A 20,416-nucleotide genomic window follows, 5' to 3' on the forward strand; every position below is an offset into this window, starting at 1 on the left:
GGGGTAGGACTAGATAAGTCTGACTTCTTCCTACTCCATTCAAGCATGTACTAGGTATAAGCAAATGGATAATGGATTAGCATTTGTTGGATATGTGTAAAATTATGTGTGTTGATATATCAACTGTCTTTACATGCTTGAAATAATAAATAAATAAATCAAAATCATTCAGATGAAACTGTCTGAGAATGGAAAATCACACTCTGATTGGACTGATTACACCTCAGTCGCTCTGTGATGAGGGGCTTGCAAGCAAAAAAGGTTTGGAACAATTGTTTTACCTGATATAAACAAGTTCAGTTCACTTCTCTTTACTTTCCTCTATTACCTGTAAAAGGCTAAGGCTCTGAACATCAGCTCCATTGATTTTGACAATAGCGTCCCCTGGCTGCAGAGAGTTGCACTGCTTCCTATCCCAGACTCTTTTCACTATAGTCATCCTGCCTCCCAGACCGCCAGCCGTCATGCTGAAGCCAAGGCCTCTGTCTCCTTCAGTCTGAGCCAAGGCCACTGGTACCAGCTCTCCTCCGCTGCCAACTCCACTGCCCACACTCATCGCCCCAGGAGAGGACACACTGCTGGGACTTGCAGCGGGGCTGGTGTTGCTGTGGAAAGTGTTGAAGCAAAGATGAATAGGGCTGTCAGGGGTCAGAGGAGGTCTGAGGTGGGAGGTCTGTGGTCTGAAGAGGCGAGCGTAAGCTCTGTGGGGCTCGCCCAGGGACGACGGGGGTCTCCTGGGTGAATGAGGCAGGGGCAGCCTGGACCCTGATAGGGTGCCGGTCGATAGGTCACTCTCAGATGACTTGGATGTGCCGCAGTGTAAAGGATGAGAGGGTGCTGAGAGGGAGTTGTTGTTGTGATTACGAATCACTGATGCCCTGATGAAGAAGAAGAAAGGGTTAATAAGCCCTTAATAAATACAATGGATTCTGCTCCAGCCACCTGGAACAGTTTGCAAAATAAACTTAACTTGCTCAGTTTGGTAAAGATGTCAGAATTTATATCTATTGTCTTACACAGAAATGTTTTAAATGTTTAGGGTTGTATCTAATGATAATGTTCTTTATCAATTATGAAGCCAGGTACTTTCACAATGAATCCTTTAGCCTGTCTGAACAAAGCCCACTGACATTTCATTGATTATTATATAGAAGATTGAGAAGTTGGACCCAAATTATTTATCAATTACCAAAACTGTTTCTGGATCATTTTTTAAAATTAATTAACCGACTTGTAATTGCAGCTTCAAAATGTCAAATATGTGAAGGCACTAATCTGAGTCTCCGCAGATGCTCCTTTGCGTTTTACGTGCAGGTGTTACCTGTGTGAACCAATCGCAGAAACGACTTCGCTGTCACTCTGGCTCGCCAGGGTTGGGTCGAGGGACTGTAGTCTGGCTAAGCTTCTCAGGGAACGAGGTGGGCGCACGGGGGAAGAGGAAGCAATGTCGCTTATAGTGGAGCGTCTGTATGAGGGCGGCTGTCTGATCGTGAAAGATGTGGAATTTCCATTACCATCTTGAGGAACCCCTGGTTCCATGAAGCCCCCATCACTGTGGACCCCATTATAGTTAAAGTGCTGGGTCTGGGGAGTGGGTGTCGGGAGGCGAGGTAGCTGATGAAGAGACTGAGGCTGGGTGGTGGTGGGCGGTAGGATGGGCTCTCCTCTGTCCAGTAGCCTTGGCGGGGGCTGCTTGGGACAACCATCGGAGTTGTAGAGCATGGGATACCCTCTTCTAACTTCTACATCCACGCTGTGGCCCACAGGCACCGACTTGAGCATTTCTACCACCTCTTTGTGAGACACTCCCAGCACACAAACCTCATTGATGTACACGAGGATGTCAGCTATTATAGATGTATACAGACACAGATCACAACACATTTAATAAAATACTTAATAAATACTAAAATACATTTTTATTTATCATCTGCAGCAGAACGACGTACCAGCTGTTTTTCCTATCTGGCCAGTTTAACTTCTTTGACCATTTTTATGTCTGAATGTGCAGGCAAATGTATTTCGTAAGTGAAACACTGTCTGTGTGTTTTGTGTGAGTGTGGACTGATCCACCCAACTAATCCATCTAAAGCAGCCTATTAACAGATATGAACTAAATCAGTCCCGCAGAGACAGCCTGTATGGGCATTTGTATGTGTGTGTGTGTGTGTGTGTGTGTGTGTGTGTGTGTGTGAGTCCATGGACTGGATGCACTTCCCTGCTTATGCATGTGTTATGATAGCTAGATTACTGTGCACAAACCCTGAGGATTAAAGACTGAATGTGACATGCACATTTTGTGGGAGATCAAATGAATAATCCCAAACAGGGGAGACAGGAAACAAGAGAGATACAGCAGAACTCTGCTGTTTAAAGTATTTTCTGCTTCAACATTTTGTGTGATTTACCATAGTTACAGCTCTCGGTCTGCTATTAATATCACTTTGCCGAGAAGCGAAGTCATAGGATTCATTTCATGTATTTTTACAGCAGCTGCTACCTTTCCAACACAGTAACTGTTCATGGCACGTTGTATTTTTACCTGTCTTGAGTGCTGTGGGCCCACTTGCAGTCACACTGTAGACCTGGAGTAACTCTCTTGGCCTGCTGCCCCCCACAATATTGAAGCCAAACCCTCTGGAGCCCTTGGTCAAGTGTGTGTGTACAGGGAAACCCCTGAGCTCCTCAGGCTGGTCTGTGAACCCTAGTAGTCACAGAAAGAGAGAGGATGAGATGCTGATGATGCTTACCTCCGGGGAAATGTTCTGACAGTCTTCAGGTTACAAGGATGAAAAATACCACCAGAGAAAAAGAGAAGATAATATTGTTTCTACAACTAAATGGTAAGAACCGAAGGAGGATGAGGGAAAAGAGAGAGAGAGAGAGAGAGAGAGAGAGAGAGTCAGGACACCGTAAACCAGTGGCCAGATGGCTTTTACCAAAAATAGCTATAAATGGATAAATGTACACAAACCAAAGCATTTGGTGGACAGATTACATTAAAAGCAGAGTCCATTACAGCCTAAAGCAGCAGCATAACACTGACCCAACTCAGTATTGTAACCGGGGTATTTTTAGTTACTGTTTACTGCAAGATTGCATTTCCAAATCTATGAAAAATCACATTAAAACACGTTTGCACCAGCACAGTTACAGTGATCCTTTCATATACAGGAGCTTATAGCACCGCCTGCTGGTGAGAGCGGTGTACTGCACTGGAACAAGCTGGAATCAGAGCATGACAACAGATGGGCTTCTTACAGTTTACAATCAGCTATGTCAAACACACATCAGAAACTAGATTACACCCTTGTTTTTTAAAAAGCAAATCATGTAACCAAATAATGAAATTAAGTTGCTGGTTACATGTGCCAATCATGTGATGACATGATGCCTAGCTCTTTGCCAGCAGCTCGGAGCTGTAGGCCTTAATCTCGTACAAGTCTCAGTTCAGCTAAAAGCTCATTCCTTCTCATGTGACTTTAACAAGATGTTATTTCAGTTCTATACAAATATGCAGCTTCATTTAGGTTGTGCAGCAATTTAATGTGTCACTACTGTTCAAATAATTACACCCAGAAACAGAGATGGGAAAGAAAGAAACAAAAGCAGCTCACATTCATTTCTGTAGACAGTCTCTCTGCTTGAGGCTCGAGGGCTCTGCCAGCTGGTCCTATCCAGGTTGCGACTTGTAGACGCAAAGAGGGAAGTGAAAGAGAAACCTCAGGCTTCAGAAATATAATAGTGCTGGATATAATATGACAGCACTAGAATGTGCTATACTCAGAACAGAGATGCCTACCACTGAAATTCATGAGAAATGTTCATAACTGCCCATTAAAGACAGACACAATCTGTCTAATCTAACCCTCTGCTAGAAAGCAAAGTTTAAGTTCACAATGTGCTAAACGTTGAACTGTTCTTGGAACAGATTTGTGAAGAGCAGGTAGAAACTCACTCTATGTAGAGAGACTCCCCAGGGTCGCTGAAGGCCTGCTCCCAGCGATCAGGCGTCACACCTCTCACCCTGGCACCACCTCTGCTGCTGATGATCCCGTTCTCTATGGCATGACCGCTGTTACTGGATGCCCGGGGCCGACCGGGGGACCGGCGGACAGTAGGGATGCTACTGCTATGACCTGCAGAGTCTCCTGTAAGTATAGTGGCAAGAATGAGTGTTAAAAATCAAACACTGTTTATTTGAATAATTATGTAACAAATACAGAAGGTGAAAAAGTTTCTCCTTAATCTGTCACAACCTGCTGCTGGCAATTCCATTGGGGGTTGTCAGGCAAAAAGCCCTGAGGTCAGCATCTCAGGCGGCTTCGTCCTCCCTCTAAGGAGGCAGAGTGTGTGACTATGCATGCCATTTCACCAGCCAAAGAAAATAAGCATCTTTTTCCCCTAGTTGTCCTTGTAGCTGTCCTTCAGCTATGAGCTCCAGCAGGGATCTGAGAGACATCGGACATAACGCAGGCTGTCCTGAGCCCTGCCACACACGACAAGCGCTGCTGACCCAGTCCACTCACACAGCATCAATTCAGAAGATGACTCAGCAGAGGTCAGGGTGTTGGATGGCTTAGACTCCATCATGCGTCCCCTCTCCCCACCAGTCCTGGCTGCCTGCTGCCCTACCTGCCTGCTTGAAGCAGGTCTCTGCCTATCTGGATCTCTGCCTTCTCACCACTCTGCCTGCCTTCCTCTTATCTTCTCTAGCATTCTGGCTCGCTGCCTCCACCTTTCCTAACACTCAGCCTCCCTACCTGCCTCCGTCGCCACCACCCTGTGCTACCTCCTTGCTCTCTTACCCCAGAAATCTTATCTCATCTTACCAGCCTTCTGTTCAGCTCGTGTTCTAGTTTCTCCTTGCCATCACTTTGAAAACTCTCCAACACTACTTTCATGACTTCCTCTGCATAGATGGCATGATTAACAGTGGTGATAAGTAACTTGTGCTTTACTTGAGTATTTCCATTTTAAGAAATGCCATTTACTTCCCAACATTTATTCGATACCTATAGTTTTGGCATACTTTGGAGGAAAAGATTTTTCCATAGCATTACATAACATAGTGCATTATTAAAATATTTCAGTGGCTCCCAACCTTTGTGTCCCCCCCTTATAAAAAAGCATTTGGGTTAGTTTTAGCAGTTTGATCAGACACTCCCCCTCTAAACCTATTAGGTGGCTTCGTTTAGGAGGCCCAAAGATGTCAAATTAATATTTCACAAACTGGCAAAGGTCAGAGAAAAGCCCAAAAAACGAATACAGCTTTGTGTACCCCAAAAAAATCATTTTATGACCCTTGATTGGAAACCACTAAAGTAAACCACCTAGCATTTAGGACTAGCTTCACCTCAACAGTAAATTACTGCTCTCACTTTGATGCATCAGTATCAACAACATAATAGTATAATTTATATTACTACATCAGTCACAACTTATATCCTTATATATATCCAGAATACTATTTTTACTTGGTACTTTAGGTGCATTTTGATGTTTATATAACTGTACTTTTACTTTAGAAGGATTATAATTGAATACTTTTTACTTAAATAAAGTACCTGAACACTTCTCCCACCACTGGTGAACAAGAAGCCTTTTCAGCCATCTGTTTAACATTCGGTAATAAACCATCTAGTTAATGAAACAAATCAAATCTGAAACAAAAATGTCTTTACTTTATGAGAGAAAAAAAATCTCTCTACGTGTGTTGGCTGATCCAGTGTCAGTGATTTCATTCAAACACTTTCTGCTTCCTTTCGAGGTCATCCAGCAATCGATGAGAGTTTAATGATTGATTAATCTGGATATCAGAAACTGGAGCTATAGACAGGATCAGTGCAATATTTATCTGTGGGCTTGTGTATATTTCCTCCTGTCTTTGGCAAATAAATTCTAAAAAGGGCCCCGGTTATTATGTAATACTCCACTTACGATACAACATACCATTGTGTTTGCACCATTAATTACCTCTTCATTAACATATCTTCATAAAAATTCACGTTTCAGTTAAACTTACCTGACAGGCCTGAGTCGTCCTCGCTGTTCTCATAGTCCTCTACAGCCTTCTCCAGGTTGCTGAGTGATTTGCTGCGGGTGCGGAAGTTTCTGAGTAGGTTGCAGTGTTCCTGGTAGGTGATGGGCGGGCTCTCTGTGCTTATGTGAACAGGCCGAGGCGTACCATAGTAATTCCCTGAGATAGACAAGGGCAGGAGAAAGACGTCTTTCCCAGAGAAAGGGAGATGCAATGAACAAATCAAACTATAGAACTAAATACACAGAATGAGTGCTCTAAAGGTCATAATTGAAATATAAATGAATTGAAAGACCATAAAATCCACTGAAATAAATCTCAAGGTGGTCAATAACAGCACAGTCTACATTAACACATGAACCATCATACACCCTTTTGCACAAAACCTGCATGTATACGTATGTGTGCATTATGCATCCTCTGAAATCATATGCTGTGAACAGTATGCTCTAGATTTTCAGTTCTATCCATCTGGTCCAGCTGCTAAAGAAATGAAATTACCATCTGGATCTCCATTTCTCCATTTGATTCATGGAGATCCAGATGGGTTGAGGGGAAATATTAGATTATTGCGCTCAACAAAAAGGTCGCCAGGTGTCTCCATTTACTGTGTTTTGTGCAGGATACTGCTCCCACAGCGCTGCTGAAACTCCTGATTGCTTTGGTGTAGCGATGTGTCTATCAGTGTCACATGTAAGGCAGGCAAGGACGACAGTTATTGCACTCGTTTCCACTCTTACAAACTACGGATGCTAATGTTTAATCAGAGGCCACAGTCTGACTCTTGCAGGTGGAGGAGTCTGTGGGGTAGATACAATCTGAGAATCAGCTGATGCCACTGATATGCATAAAGAGGTGTCTTTACAAGTGGCAGTCTTCTTAATATTTCACTGGCAGGGAACACAATGAGTATACAAAAAAGAAGGCAGACGGGTCTTTAAAAGAACTATTTGATATTTAGGAAATGTGCTAATGTGCTTTTCTGCAGATGGTAAGACGAGATGATCAAATCCACTCTCATGTCTGTAAATATTAACATATTATATCTCATTTGTTAACTCCATACACAAAACAGAATAGTAGAAATTGTGGTTTTAAGGCAGTTATATGCTGAACTATCTTGTCTCGGCCAGGAGGCGTGCCGGTGTCGTCATCCTGGGATTGTGAGGCTAACTCTGTTAGCTCTGGACAGAGCCCAGCTACTGTTTCCCTGTTTCCAGCTCAACTAACTGGCCGCTGGGTGCGACATCATGTTTACTGTACAAATGTGAGAGTGAGAAATGAGATGTTTTCTCATCTAATGCTTGCCAAGAAAAGTGACATCAAACTATTTCTTTAATGTGCAGTATAGATTCAGTGTTACCTAAATAATAAAAACTTTATTGTTTTGAACAATGTATAATTCCAGATCTGTGCATTCACTTGTAATAATTCAGTTAAATGATGTTAAGATAATTTAAATACAAAAAAATGTAAGCAGTGAAGAAAAAGAATTTTAAGTATGCTGTGCTATAATTAAGACGTTTAGGATAAACAACAAAATCTACACTGCATAAGCCTCTCAGTCAAACTCCTTGTATTTTCAAACATAAAATATGATTCTGATCCTGGTAACAAGTCACCATACACCCATCTGTGAAGAGAATCCAGTAAAAAGGAGAAGCACCGAGTTCACCCTCACCTTTGAATTTGCCACTCTCAAGCAGCGCTCCCGACTCCTCCAAGGAGAAGAACTCCTCAATGGAGACAAAGTTATAGTCTACCCCTGAGATCTCACCATCTCTGGGCTGTCTGGTTGTACCTGGGAGAGGAAGACAGCAGAAAATATGTCCTAGCTCAGAGCCAGGAGCCCAGAAATGCTGCTAGCTCTGATTTGGATGATATGTCAATTAATCAAAGCCTCTTCCTCTCATCTGGGTTCATCAATCTGAGTGTGGTGTTTACACAAAATGACAACTCAGCAAACTATGAACCGTCCAAACATTGGTTTGACAAATAATATATAAATAGCTCTACAGTGGTTATAAACAATCTCAAAATAACTAATGAAATTTAAGTAGAACATAAATTTATCATAACAATTAACAAGTGACTGCTTTAAACGCAGCATTTCACTCTTGATATAAAATCAATCCCATGTCAGCAAACCAAAATTTGCCCTTTGGTTTGAGGAGCACATTGATGACAGTAGGCATTTACCAAGGCCTCTTTATTATGAACAGATCAATAGGACCAGAATTAAACATTAATGAGGCACTGTGAAAGTCTTAAAGCTTTTCTATCACCATTGCAAAGCTGGAGCGCTCCGATGATCAATGGTCTGCCATTGTAATTGATTTACATTGACCTTGGCTTGGATGAGAGCAAACCACAGCAGAAGAAGCATCCTACAGCATTACTGAAGTTAAATCTCACTGTTTATGCCTAACTATCTGATACATGTACAGGCATGCCACATGTTTATAGTACAAATCTGGTGAAATAATTTTAATTTGCAAACTGAATTACAAGGTGCCTGTACTGACCTTGACACGGGCCATTTATTTCCCAAGAGAAAATCACCACAAGCCCAAACTAACGAGGAATCTCTGTCCTTCCCCTGGGGGACTACATGTGATGTCAGTGTGGGGCTGCCAAGAGGGAGTCACACCCAGCCGCTGTATAAAACCCATGATTAATGCACCGCTGTCCTGGGAGCAGCTCTCCCAGCCACAATGACACGTGCAGGACTGCACAGAGCATGCACGTCCACACACACACACAGAGCCAAAAGCAACAATGAACTCTCATACACACTACAGCCAACACACATGAAGAACTGAACTCATGTGAACATTAGACAGCATCTCCATCAACCTGACCTCTTCTTTTTGTAGCACCATGTGTGTTACTATGCATCGTGATCGGCCACAGAGGATGCAACACTGGCCTCGAATGTCTTGCCAGCAGTAAAGTCAGCAGTCATAAAGCCATTTCATGTTTTGGCTAAGTCCAAATGAGAGCAGCAAGTGAAAAAAAGCAGTGCTCATGGCTTTACAAGGCAAAGACACAGTTTACACACAGAAAATTATGAAAATGAAAAATCACACAAGCCATTTAAACTGTAGAATGTATGTTGAGTTTAGCTCTGCAACTATGTCTTATTGTCATTATCAATTAACCAGAAAATTATTTTCTTTATAAACTGATTAATCACTGGGTCTGTAAAATGAAACAAAATTGTGAAAACTGCTGAAGCTGGCTGGACGATGACTGTCCAAGTCAGTGTACCATCACCGAAGGAAGTGAAAAAGGTGGACACAGACTTTTTGGAATTTGTGCTTTAAAAAAAACCAACACACTTAAACTTTTATCAAAACTATTGCTGACTAATTTTCTGATTGTTGCGCCGTGCACTCTATGGCTCCCAGCGAAGGACAGTTTTCTCCAGTGAAGCTTGACCTTTTCTTCCCAGCTTATTAAAAAACTGCCAGCTGCCTTTAAACAAGATGAGAAGGGCTGATGTGATTGGGCTTAATTAAAGCTCGACCCATCTCCACCTGCTGATGCTGAATGAATAAATCAGCCAAAGCATTTTCCCAGTTTATGCATGTTGCACCAGAGTTGTGTTTACACTTCTGGTCTTCAAAATTTGTAAAAATGTACCTTCCACAGCCATCTGTGGTTGTATCCAGTGAAGGGAAAATTAGAAGCCTCTGTGTCTAATTACAGATCTAATAGCAGCTCCCCTGATGACACCTGAGGTGCGGGTAATTCTTCTCCTCCCCTCGGGGCACACATTATCTCTCCAACTGATATGGTGTGAGGCAAGGTTTCATTATCTATGCACCCTCCTCTAAGATACATATGACATGTCAATAGAGGACAGGACGGATTATTGACATCTTCTTCTTCCCTGCTTCTTCCGGTAGGCGATGCACCCTGATCCCCTGGGACGGGGGCGAGACAGAGATTGAAGAGGCAATTACACAGAACTCCATATCAACGCCCAGAGAGAGCTGTCTGTCAAGATCACTGCACACAAATAGCTAATAATGAATCCCACAGCTGAAAAGGCCACAGACGGTCTGCCTGACAACGCCGCAGCGAACATATTAGAATAATTATATGATGATGCTTCTTATCTCACTCTGAAGACAATTAGAAAAGTCTTTTACGGAGAAGACGCAAAACACAGCCAGCCTTGAAGCCGTGACACTAGCTATGAATCATTCAAGGGCACATAATGAATGGAGCGACATACAGTATACAGTAGTTACAGGTACACACTAAACATCCTGTCTGCATCAGTATGAGCACACAGATTCATTAGACAGCAGCCAGCCCCTCCTCCACTTTGGCACTGATAGACATTTGCTTTTAATTTAATTCCCCCTCCAGATTATTGATACAATAGCCTACATTTACTTAATTCTGTCATTCATTTCCATTTTTATGCACTGTCCTCCTGACTGAGCCTTTGTAATCATATTTGTTGCATCAGTACCAGCTCTGACATCAGAGAACACTGTCTCATAAAACGGATTTAGAGATAGTCTCTAAATAGCACAACAGGACTAAGCCACATTTCAAGAAGAAGCAACTCAATTGAAAATAATCCTTGTCAAAACTGAGGCTTCATCCTATTAGCTTCTTTAGAGAGAAAGCATTTTAACAACTTGAAGGGTGCTTCTGGGCTAATTTCTACTGGAAAAACAACAAAAAGAAGAAAATCCTGTTTCCAGTGGGCTACAAGAAGATGGGACGGTTTCCAAGCCGACTCTGAATCAGCGTGTTTTGGTATCACATGAGAACAACACCATCTTAGTGTGTCATCTCCCGCAGATCAGAGGATTACACTGAGCCTACCTTGTTGTCACTCTTACTGAGAGAAAGCACTGATAGGGAACAAACTCTTTCCAGTCTCCCTGACCAAACTTCAAATAGCTGATTCATCTGAGCATTGCTGTTTATTTGGGGAATTAACTCTGTTTGTACACGTAGTGCCAGGACGTGGCATGCAAGTAATGAGAAAGCTAGGTAAGACTAAAACTTCAATAAGGCTTTATACTACCACCCTGGGCGCTGTGACCTGTGCCTTGTTCCATCAGGGAGTGTGTTGTGTGGCGTGGTGGCACACTGCCCCACATGACCTACTTCCTGGACTAAAGGACCAGTTAGCAACAGCTCCACACAGTCACAACAAGGTTAAGACTACAGACTCACTGGTGGTCTGTCTCCTCCATACCACCAGCTGCAAACAAGAAAAACAGATACAACACAGGGCAGAACACTAAAACACACACACACACACACACACACATCTCACACACACACCCCTGCACAGCTGCCATATCCCCTAGCCATCTCCAGTGACGTCAAATAGAGGATTAAGTTAGCAACAGATGTACTACAACCAGCTGCCTTTGGCTGCCACTGGGCTTGATTTTATTCACATGCATCGAAATGAAACTGCTTGTGCAGACTACAGGCTTCTTTTTCAGGTGGCTGTAGAAAAACTCAGTACTTAAAAAGAACCTATCAAACACAACGACCATCAGATTTATCACCATTTTACCACCCAAACAAAGTAATAGCCTGGAGCACAGGGATGAGGTTTGCAATGGGAAGACTGCCAATGAGGATAAACCCAGTGACAATACAGACTGTTGCTATGGAAATGCCCAAACTGACTGCACTTGTGGGATTTGCTACCTCACTTGTCTTAGAACTAGGATCTGATGATGTGACTAGTTCTTTTTTTTAACATTATGTCATTATATCACCTCAGTTCTGTTTTCATACACTGACACAAGGAAGTGTGGAAAACAGTTCTGCTGCCTTAAACACCAATTAACACCCACATCTTCACATGATGGCAACCATGAGGTGTGTTAACATAGAATTAATGAGATCAATAACTTAGAAGAGATATGCCTTGGTAAATTCATATTATCAGCAAAGTTAAATAAACATATACAGCAGTTAAGTGACAATGGAGTCAAAACGAGATACAACAAGGGACTTACAAGGTACAGCGCGGAGGTAGAGGTTCTCTCGGATGACCTGTTGAAGTTGGCTGTCCACCGAGCCGGGTGTGAAACACTTACTCAGATACAACCTGAGATCCTTGCACAATGTGGAGCCTGAGGGAAGAGCAAAGAAGCAAGTATGGCATGGAGAAGAGTGTGGAGAAAGAGAGAGAGAGACACACACACACACACACACACAAAGAAACCAGCTCAGTAAACAACAGTCTGGTGATACAGTAGCCTAGATGATTAAGATTTTTTTGTAGCCTGTCAAATTGAGACTGAGATTTACTTTAAAGCCGGTATTATGGCTCTTTATGATCCGTTTTTATAAACTCTGTGTATTTTAAATTCATCTTCTTTACTAACAGCCCAGATTCCTCTGTGTCTTCTATCAGGTTGTCTCTGAGTTAACTAACATAAAATGTACATTATTCATGAGCGCCCACTCTGATTGCTGGAGGTGATGACTCCTGTTCAACCCTAGCCAATCAGAATAGGATCTAATGAATAATGCAGGTGCTCATCCTTTACTTTATGTAATGGCTGCAGCTGGAAACACAAGACTGAAGGCCCTTCTCAGTATGTGTTCCTCCCTTTGCTTGTGTTGTTCCAGACTTGTGAAATATCATCACTCATAGCCCAAGTCTGCATCTAGTCAAGTACGTAATAGAAAAACTGGAATTGTTCTGCTCATTTTACTGAGGAGGCCTTGGGAGCTGACCTGTGTGGACATGGGGCAGCCAAACATCCCAGAAAATGCACTGCATGCCAACTGGCAGTGATGGCAGAGGAGTTTGAGCCAGGCTCTATTCTATTATAATCTAGGACTGGTATTATGCCATTTTATTAAGAGTTGAAAATGTTTTCAGGCAGGAAAGCAACCACTTAGCTTTAGAATATGTGGTCAGTCTATTTGGAAATTTGATCTGGCATTGTCAGAGATGTGAGCACCTGCTAGCTGACCAAGCTGTTTCTATTAGCAGGCAGCCACATCTCGTTCAGAGCCGATTAGTCTGTCAGCAAGGACACTAATGCTCCAGTTGCACACTGAGCATTCTATAGCCTCCCATTCTTGGGAGTTTGGACTCCAAGTCCAAGAGGAACCTGCTGTTGCAGACTTGAGATTTCAATTGAATGTTTCCGAACAGTTTAAGTTTCCAGACAAACAGTGATTTTTTTCAAATGCAGATGGATTAAAGGTTAGCACGGTTCCTACGCTAAGTGTAGCACTGCACGGGGGTGAGCTTATCCTCACAAATGCGATTTTACAGTAGGGTGTGATGTCACAACGGGTGCAGTTTCAACCAAGCTTGCTCTTATAATGGGAGATTTAAAAATTGAAAAACTTCAAGACCCTGTGGCCATAGAGCTTAGTGATTTGACAGCAGCGGACGACCTCCGCCATCACCCTGATACACCGCAAAGCATTTTTTTTGTTTTCCATCATACCACTCCATTAAATACTAAGTTACTCTTCCCAAACTTGTATGACCTTTGACTCAAATTTACATAAACTCTGTCTATATCACTTCATATACATGTAGATCCTGAGTATAAAATGTGTTTTCCTAAAAACCCCATGCATGCACAATAACCTAATGATGTTAATAGCTCCAGAAAGAACAAATGAGGCTGTCTCCAGGGGAGGCAAAGCTGATAATCAGGGCTTCGGTTTTCTCTCTGTGATCTTTTAATATCATCTCAAGTGCTTTACAGCCTCGGATGACAGGCCACTTGCTGTTAGAAATGGGCTGAGCACGTCTATAGCTTGTCACCCAGACAGACGAGCGCTCTGTCGGTGCTTTCCCTGCAGGCTGCTGCCCAATTGTCCACGCCCCTGCTGTCCCCTGCCCCCACCGTCTGTTACAGTGGTTCTGCCCAGTAGCAGACTAAATTTGCTGTTCGCTATTAAAAACGTCACAGTGGTGTAACTTTATTAATGGAGGCATCAACTGCATGCAAGTATGACAGGTGCTGGTAAAAGGAAATGAAGCCAACTGGCTGCCTTTTGATGGGCTTTTGTTCATCACGTTATGAAACAGCTGCTGTTTCCTAATCAGCTCTCTCTGAAGCCGAACGAGGTGACTATGTTTGAAATGTATTACAAACTTGAGATCTCTTGTACATTGTGAAACATACAAACTTTTATTGGATAGCACTAAAGTGAGCCAGTCAAATGTCAAGGTTAATAGCTATACAAAGAAAAACTGCTAAAACTATCTAACAGAAGAAAACGTTAAATGTGAACATTTGATGGATAGTATATCACCACTCTTTGTATTAGTGCTTAAACCACTAAAGTGCTGCCTGCCACTGGGGAATGGAGCCTGATGTTCTGAAGAACGGGGCGTTTTAGTAATAGCAGGAGTATGACAAGGTGTGGTACAGCAAACCAGCACTTGAGCACATCCATCACTGTCCACACGGCACGCCGTCCAGGGAGGGCCAGGCAGACTTCACAATGATAATGGATTTACCAGCGGCAGATGAACCAGGAGCAAAGGTCCCCATTTACACCCCTATGGTTAAATCAGCTATCAATCTAGCAAGCAAGGCAATCGCACACCGCACTCAGGTGACACTCCACTGACATATTGCTCTGTTTAGAGACAACAAACACATCCGTTCACCCAGCCCCCTGCCCTAAACAGCAAGGCCCCTTGATGGTGTGACAGACAACTATATTGGCACACTCTTGTCATGTTTATTCAGTGATTTGACCTCCTACTTACATACTGACTGATGGCCTTGACATATCCAGACAAATTGAGAAGTGCAAATCAGCATCAGAATGCTACTGACTACAAGATTTGGTTTGTGAGAGTTGGAGGAGGGTAACTGAGCAAGTTTATCATGGGTGGTGTGTAGTCTGATGAAGCAAATGCAGTGATGACAGTACAGTAAACACCAACAGGTTAAACTGTCTGCAGTGTAAGGGAGAGAACCGGACTGGATGCATTATTATGGGCATTTGTAATACATAAATGCCATTAGCAGAAGGAAAGGAACACTATTGTTCTCACATTCCCTTGTCTGATTGGTGATTATTTGCACATCTACCAAAACAATAAGCTGCAGGCTCATTTATAGAGAGATGATTAGCATGTTGAATAATACCTGGTGACACAGTTTTGATGCGAATAGGATGGGGGCAGGAGCTGAGGACACCACGGACGTCTCCTAATGTCATCCCTAATACAGGTGTTCCCCCAATTTCTAGGATGATATCTCCCACTGTGAGTCCGCCCCCCGGAGCCGACGTGACAAAAGGGAACTCTCCATAATCTGCTCCTCCACCAATGGCGATCCCCAGCTCCCCTGATGAGCCTAGCAGGGGGACAAAGCTGTCCTGCACATTGGAACGCCAGTGCAGCTTCTTCACCGCTGTCTTAGACATGGCAAATGAGCTGAGGAGAAAAAGAGACAGGTTTGGAGGTTGAGTGGAAAGTGTGAGATAACAAGCTAGGAAAAGAAACTGTGACTTCAGGCATAGGGTTATTTTGTTATTTAACCTTTGTCAGCTGTCGATGCCTAAGGCCTGGGGAACTGCGGTGTTTCGCACCGGAATGCATAAAAGTCATGAATAATTCCAGCTTCATAGGTCAGGATATTTTCTCTGTGAACATATAACACAACAGGGGAACTGTGCCTTTGTTTAATGCAAACATGTTACAGCACATGACGGTCCAACCAAAATAAAACAGGGAGACTTTCTCTCACGTTCATTGTGCTTGCTGCAGGCTGATGTTATGGTTTCATATAAACACACAACACATTAGTGCACATTTCATGGGAAAAAACTAGTTTGTGTTTGATAAAACTACAGGTCATTGAGTGGACGTTTTCACAGGCAAACTAAGAACCCCTAGCCAGAGTCAGCGGAGTACTCAGAGGCACTTCTGTATCTGCAGAGGCACGGTGCTTTCAGGTAAATGTAGATTTTTATAGATTTTTCTGGACAATGAGCAACTACCCTGCTTGTTTACACACTGCATTGCCTACCCAGGACATACTCTCCTATTATCTGCTCCAATCGAGTGTGTTTTTTCTGAATAAATAGCATCTAGTTGCAGCTAAGGTATAAAGCCTTGAGGCACAGCAGTTCAGAAAACATGTTTACTGCAAAATGCCTCCTGGTGAGCAGCTGTGTGTGTGTGAGAGCTGGGGATGTAGCTGTCAGGGTGAAGATTTATTAGAGTCTGTGATGTGAGCTGTGATGTCCGGAGAGGGCAGACAATGTTCCTGAACGCAGCACTGTCACCTTGACACACAGGACAGCTGAGACTGATAGGGAAGATAGGGTAACAAAAATCACAAAAACACAGCATGTTATGACAAAAAAGCTCATTCTTAAAAGAATAGTTGGAAATTTGGGGAAATATGCTTAATTCTTTTATTGCTGAGAGATGATCAAGCTAGATGAGAAGATTGATACCACTTCCATATATCACCATTCAATATGAAGGGAGAACCATAAGACTTAGCTTCGTTTAGTATAAAGGCTGAAAACAGGGGAAACGGCTAGCTCAGCTCTGTCTGTCCTGTGCCTAGCAGAACATCTAAAGCTTGGAAAGTAACATAGTATATCTTCTTTGTTTAATTTCTATAAATAATGGGGGTTAATTCTTTGAAGTTACCTTGCAAAGAACATAACTCCATGTAAAACCTGTCATTGTTACAAGAAGTAATGTATTAAATGTTGAGCTTTAATGGTGCTGGTAGGCAGATTGTTTTTTTGTTTTGTTTTGTTTTGTTTTGTTTTGTTTTACCTGGACAGCCCCTTGTTTGCCCTGTTTCCAGTCTTTATGCTGAGATATAACTGTCTCCATGCTGCCCAAAATATACAACAATTCCTTTAAAAGGTTAATGGAAGCTACTGATCTCTAGTTCCATTGTGGTCAGGAGATTAGCAATTACACATCACTTCACCGAGATGCAATCCTCTTAAGTGACTGTGTGACTGTCAGCTGGGTGGGGATAACATGCTCAGGACTTCCCTCAGTGCAACACCAAGCCCAGCCCTAGCAGGGTCAAGCTACGTCTTTGGCTCAGCAGGCCTAATGAAATGCTTTAAAGTGTGAGAGAAGGACAGGACATAAGTAATCCTTTCCAAGTGACTGGTCATTCAACTGGCTGATCTTTTTCTATCCTCTCTCCTACAGCTCAGCTAAAGAAGTGGGGTCCCAGGTGTTTTTTAAGTACAGAGATGGACAAATGAGGAAAAGGAATGCAGTGAGTGAACAGATTAAGATGACAATAAGAAACAGGATGGGAATGACAAGGTTAACTGTGGAATATAGGTGGATTGTGTGTTTTCCTTCACACTAAAAAGGGAAGTCAGTTAGAGACCGAGTGGTGCCACACAGTCTGAGGTTGGCACAGGATTCGCTTGCCTGACCTTGCAGGACTTCAGCTCAGGCGACATGAGTCAGAGCTTGGGAAACGGTTAAGTCAGTTGCCACAATATCAAAGCCCACAACGATCACTATTGTTCCAGCAGACCTAAATAAAACATGATCAAGCAAGGAGCATTCTTTACACGTGCATGTTTTGAACAGAAGTCATGCTTTTCACTTCATCCTTGCCAAACAGTGCTCCCTCTCTCTCTACCCCACTGTGAAACCTTCTGCAGCAGCTTTGTTGACCTGTTTCCTCAAAGCCAGCCTGCCCTCCTCCCACACAGAAAACAGTAATGCAACATGCATTAAGTGTGCCATGAGAAGAGAATAAAAACAAACATATCAACTTTTTTTCCATCTAATCATACATGACATATTCCAGAGCACATCCGTCCTGAATTCTATGAGCCGTTACTCTTAAGATTTATCTGAGCTTCTCAGCATTAATGATTAAAATGCTCAGAATAAAATGACTAATAGGTTTGGGGTATTAACCTGCTGTTGGGTTTACATAGTCGCATTGTGTCTACATGATAAACACAAAGGCAGAGTGTGTTGCCTGAGCTGTAGCTGTTGTCATGACCTCATGCATCTGATGGGAGTTTAATGGGCCACAGCCTGTCAGGTCTGCTGACGCCTGGACTTGTCCCACTGCAGACACACACCGCGACACTGCTTTGCTCCCACTTTGCTGTTGATGCTACAAACTGGCCCTGCTGCACACTCATCTCAATGTGTCCGTTAAAAACACAGTGCTATGTTTCCATCAAGACTGGGGAGGAACATACTGCTTGTGTCTAAACACACTGCATGTGCCTTAAGAAAGGTTCAAACTGTCATGCTGCATTTCTTTATTACAAAATGAACAAGAGTCTTAGACTATACAGTCACTGTGTTGACTCTGGGAGGCTGTACTTTGGTACTGTGATGCTTTGAGCTAAATGCTAACATCAGCATGCTAACATGCTCACAGTGACATTACTAACATGCTGATGTTCAGCATTTTCCACGCTCACTATGCTCTTGGTTTAGTGTGTTAGCCTGCTAACATTTGCTAGATATCAATAAGAAGAGAAGCTAGGATAGGAATTTTGACCCGATGATGACACTAGATGAAAGGGCTGCACTTATATAATGCTTTTCTACCTTAACAGACAAAGCACCTTACAACTGCTGCCATCCATTCATACACACCAAGGGCCACTGGGAGCAACTTGGGGTTCAGTGTCTTACCCAGGGACACTTCGACATGTGGAGAGCAAGAATCAAACCATGCAACTAGTGGACAATCCGCTCTACCAGGGAGCTGTAGCCGCCATCAGAGAGGTGCTACTCCAACTCATCCTGAGGGGGACATGTCTGTACCACATGTCATGGCAAACTATCCAATAGCTGTTGAGGTAGGTGATGTCAACCTCATGATGACACTAAAAGAAATGTCGGGGGACTACAAAACACATTATGACTCACTGTCTAGGAACCATTCATGTCTGTACATAGTTTCATGACAATACATTCAATAGTTGTTAAGATATTTCTGTCTGGATCAAAGTAGTACATCAAACAACAGATCAACATTGAACTTCCCCACTAGCATGGCTAACAACTAATATATCACTCCACATTACTTATTATGCCTACAGGAGGACGGATTCAAGTATGTCTAACCCTACAGAGAGAAACCTCTACTGAGATTTCTTACCTTTAGGTCAGGAAAGAGCTGTACATATCCTGTTTCACTGACTTCCTCTCCACCAGCGACAAGCTCAAGATCTCTACAGCTTGCAACCCCGGACGTCCAGTGTAATTTCAAACCACAGCAATTGGTCAATGGCAAAACACACATCCCCTTGAGGAGGCTGTTCTTAAAAGTTGTTTTCTATTCATTCACTATATATATGGAGGCGACTGTGGTTCAGTGAGTAGAGTGGTTGTCTCCTAACCGGAGGGTTGGAGGTTTGAATCTCAGTGCCTGCAGTCCACATGTCAAAGTGTCCTTGGGCAAGACAAGACCCCCACATTGCCCCCAATGGTTAGAGCCATCGGTGTGAGTTGGCACCGCAGATGGCTGCCTCGGTTCTGTACCGGAAACAGATTCCTTGTGTGTAACATACTTGGCCAAATAAAGTGATTATCCTTATATCTATTTAGTCTGGTAGCATAAAGCATATGCTTGAGGCTATTATGACTCTGTGCATCATATAAACAGCTGCACTACACAGTGTATTCTGTCTGAAATATGACTTTTCACCCTGGATTACATAAAAACTTATTCCTGGTTATGCCACAATAATTACATTTTCCACTAAAAGGGAGTCAAACTGTACTTAAACTTAATCTTAACAACAGGTATAATCCTAATTGCTACAGTGTAATAATACTTTATGATGCAGTGGTGTCAATGCTAAAATTTCAGGACCTATGCAATTAAATTCTTCCTTTAGATTAGTCTAAAAAGGCTGAGGTCATTTGATCCCGGCAGCTTGCTGAGCAAAATATCTTTACCACAGGACAAATTAACTAAGCAGTTATTTTGATTGCCAGTATGGTTTTAGGTTGAACCGATCGACATCTTTGGCCATTACCGACCTGATGGAGGACATTACAAGTCCTATGGATGAGAAGAAATACACGATAGGAATATTTATTGACCTAAAAAAAGCATTTGACACAATCAATCATGAATTATTAATAGACAAGTTAGAAAAATATGGGATCAGGGGAATGGTTCTGAAATGGATTAGAAGTTATTTGACACAGAGGCGTCAATTTGTGAAGTTGGGTGAATACCAATCGAGTGAGCTGGATATTGTATGTGGAGTGCCTCAGGGTTCTGTTTTGGGACCTAAATTATTTATATTATACATTAACGATATATGCAAGGTTTCTGATTTAGTGAAAGTGGTTTTGTTTGCTGATGACACTACCATATGGGCATCGGGTGAAAACCTACAGCAACTCTC

The 20,416-nt window shown here is 42.7% G+C and overlaps 1 protein-coding gene across 5 annotated transcripts in view; it reads right to left on the reverse strand.

Annotated features, from left to right (window-relative positions):
* The window catches only part of magixb (MAGI family member, X-linked b), a 39,023-nt gene that overhangs the window by 11,868 nt on the left and 6,739 nt on the right, over nt 1–20,416 (reverse strand). For all 5 annotated transcript variants that reach the window (XM_020611802.1, XM_020611801.1, XM_020611804.1 and 2 more), the window contains exons 2-10: nt 15,172–15,461; nt 12,049–12,165; nt 7,722–7,841; nt 6,026–6,199; nt 3,959–4,151; nt 3,618–3,688; nt 2,543–2,704; nt 1,322–1,847; nt 329–878 (exon numbers count right to left, since the gene is read on the reverse strand). In XM_020611802.1, coding sequence (XP_020467458.1) covers nt 329–878; nt 1,322–1,847; nt 2,543–2,704; nt 3,618–3,688; nt 3,959–4,151; nt 6,026–6,199; nt 7,722–7,841; nt 12,049–12,165; nt 15,172–15,451 — 2,193 coding nt within the window. In that variant the 5' untranslated portion in view covers nt 15,452–15,461. The remainder of the gene's footprint in view (nt 1–328; nt 879–1,321; nt 1,848–2,542; nt 2,705–3,617; nt 3,689–3,958; nt 4,152–6,025; nt 6,200–7,721; nt 7,842–12,048; nt 12,166–15,171; nt 15,462–20,416) is intronic.

This window comes from Monopterus albus, unplaced genomic scaffold (assembly GCF_001952655.1).
Source record: "Monopterus albus unplaced genomic scaffold, M_albus_1.0 scaffold118.1, whole genome shotgun sequence".
Classification (NCBI taxonomy): domain Eukaryota; kingdom Metazoa; phylum Chordata; class Actinopteri; order Synbranchiformes; family Synbranchidae; genus Monopterus; species Monopterus albus.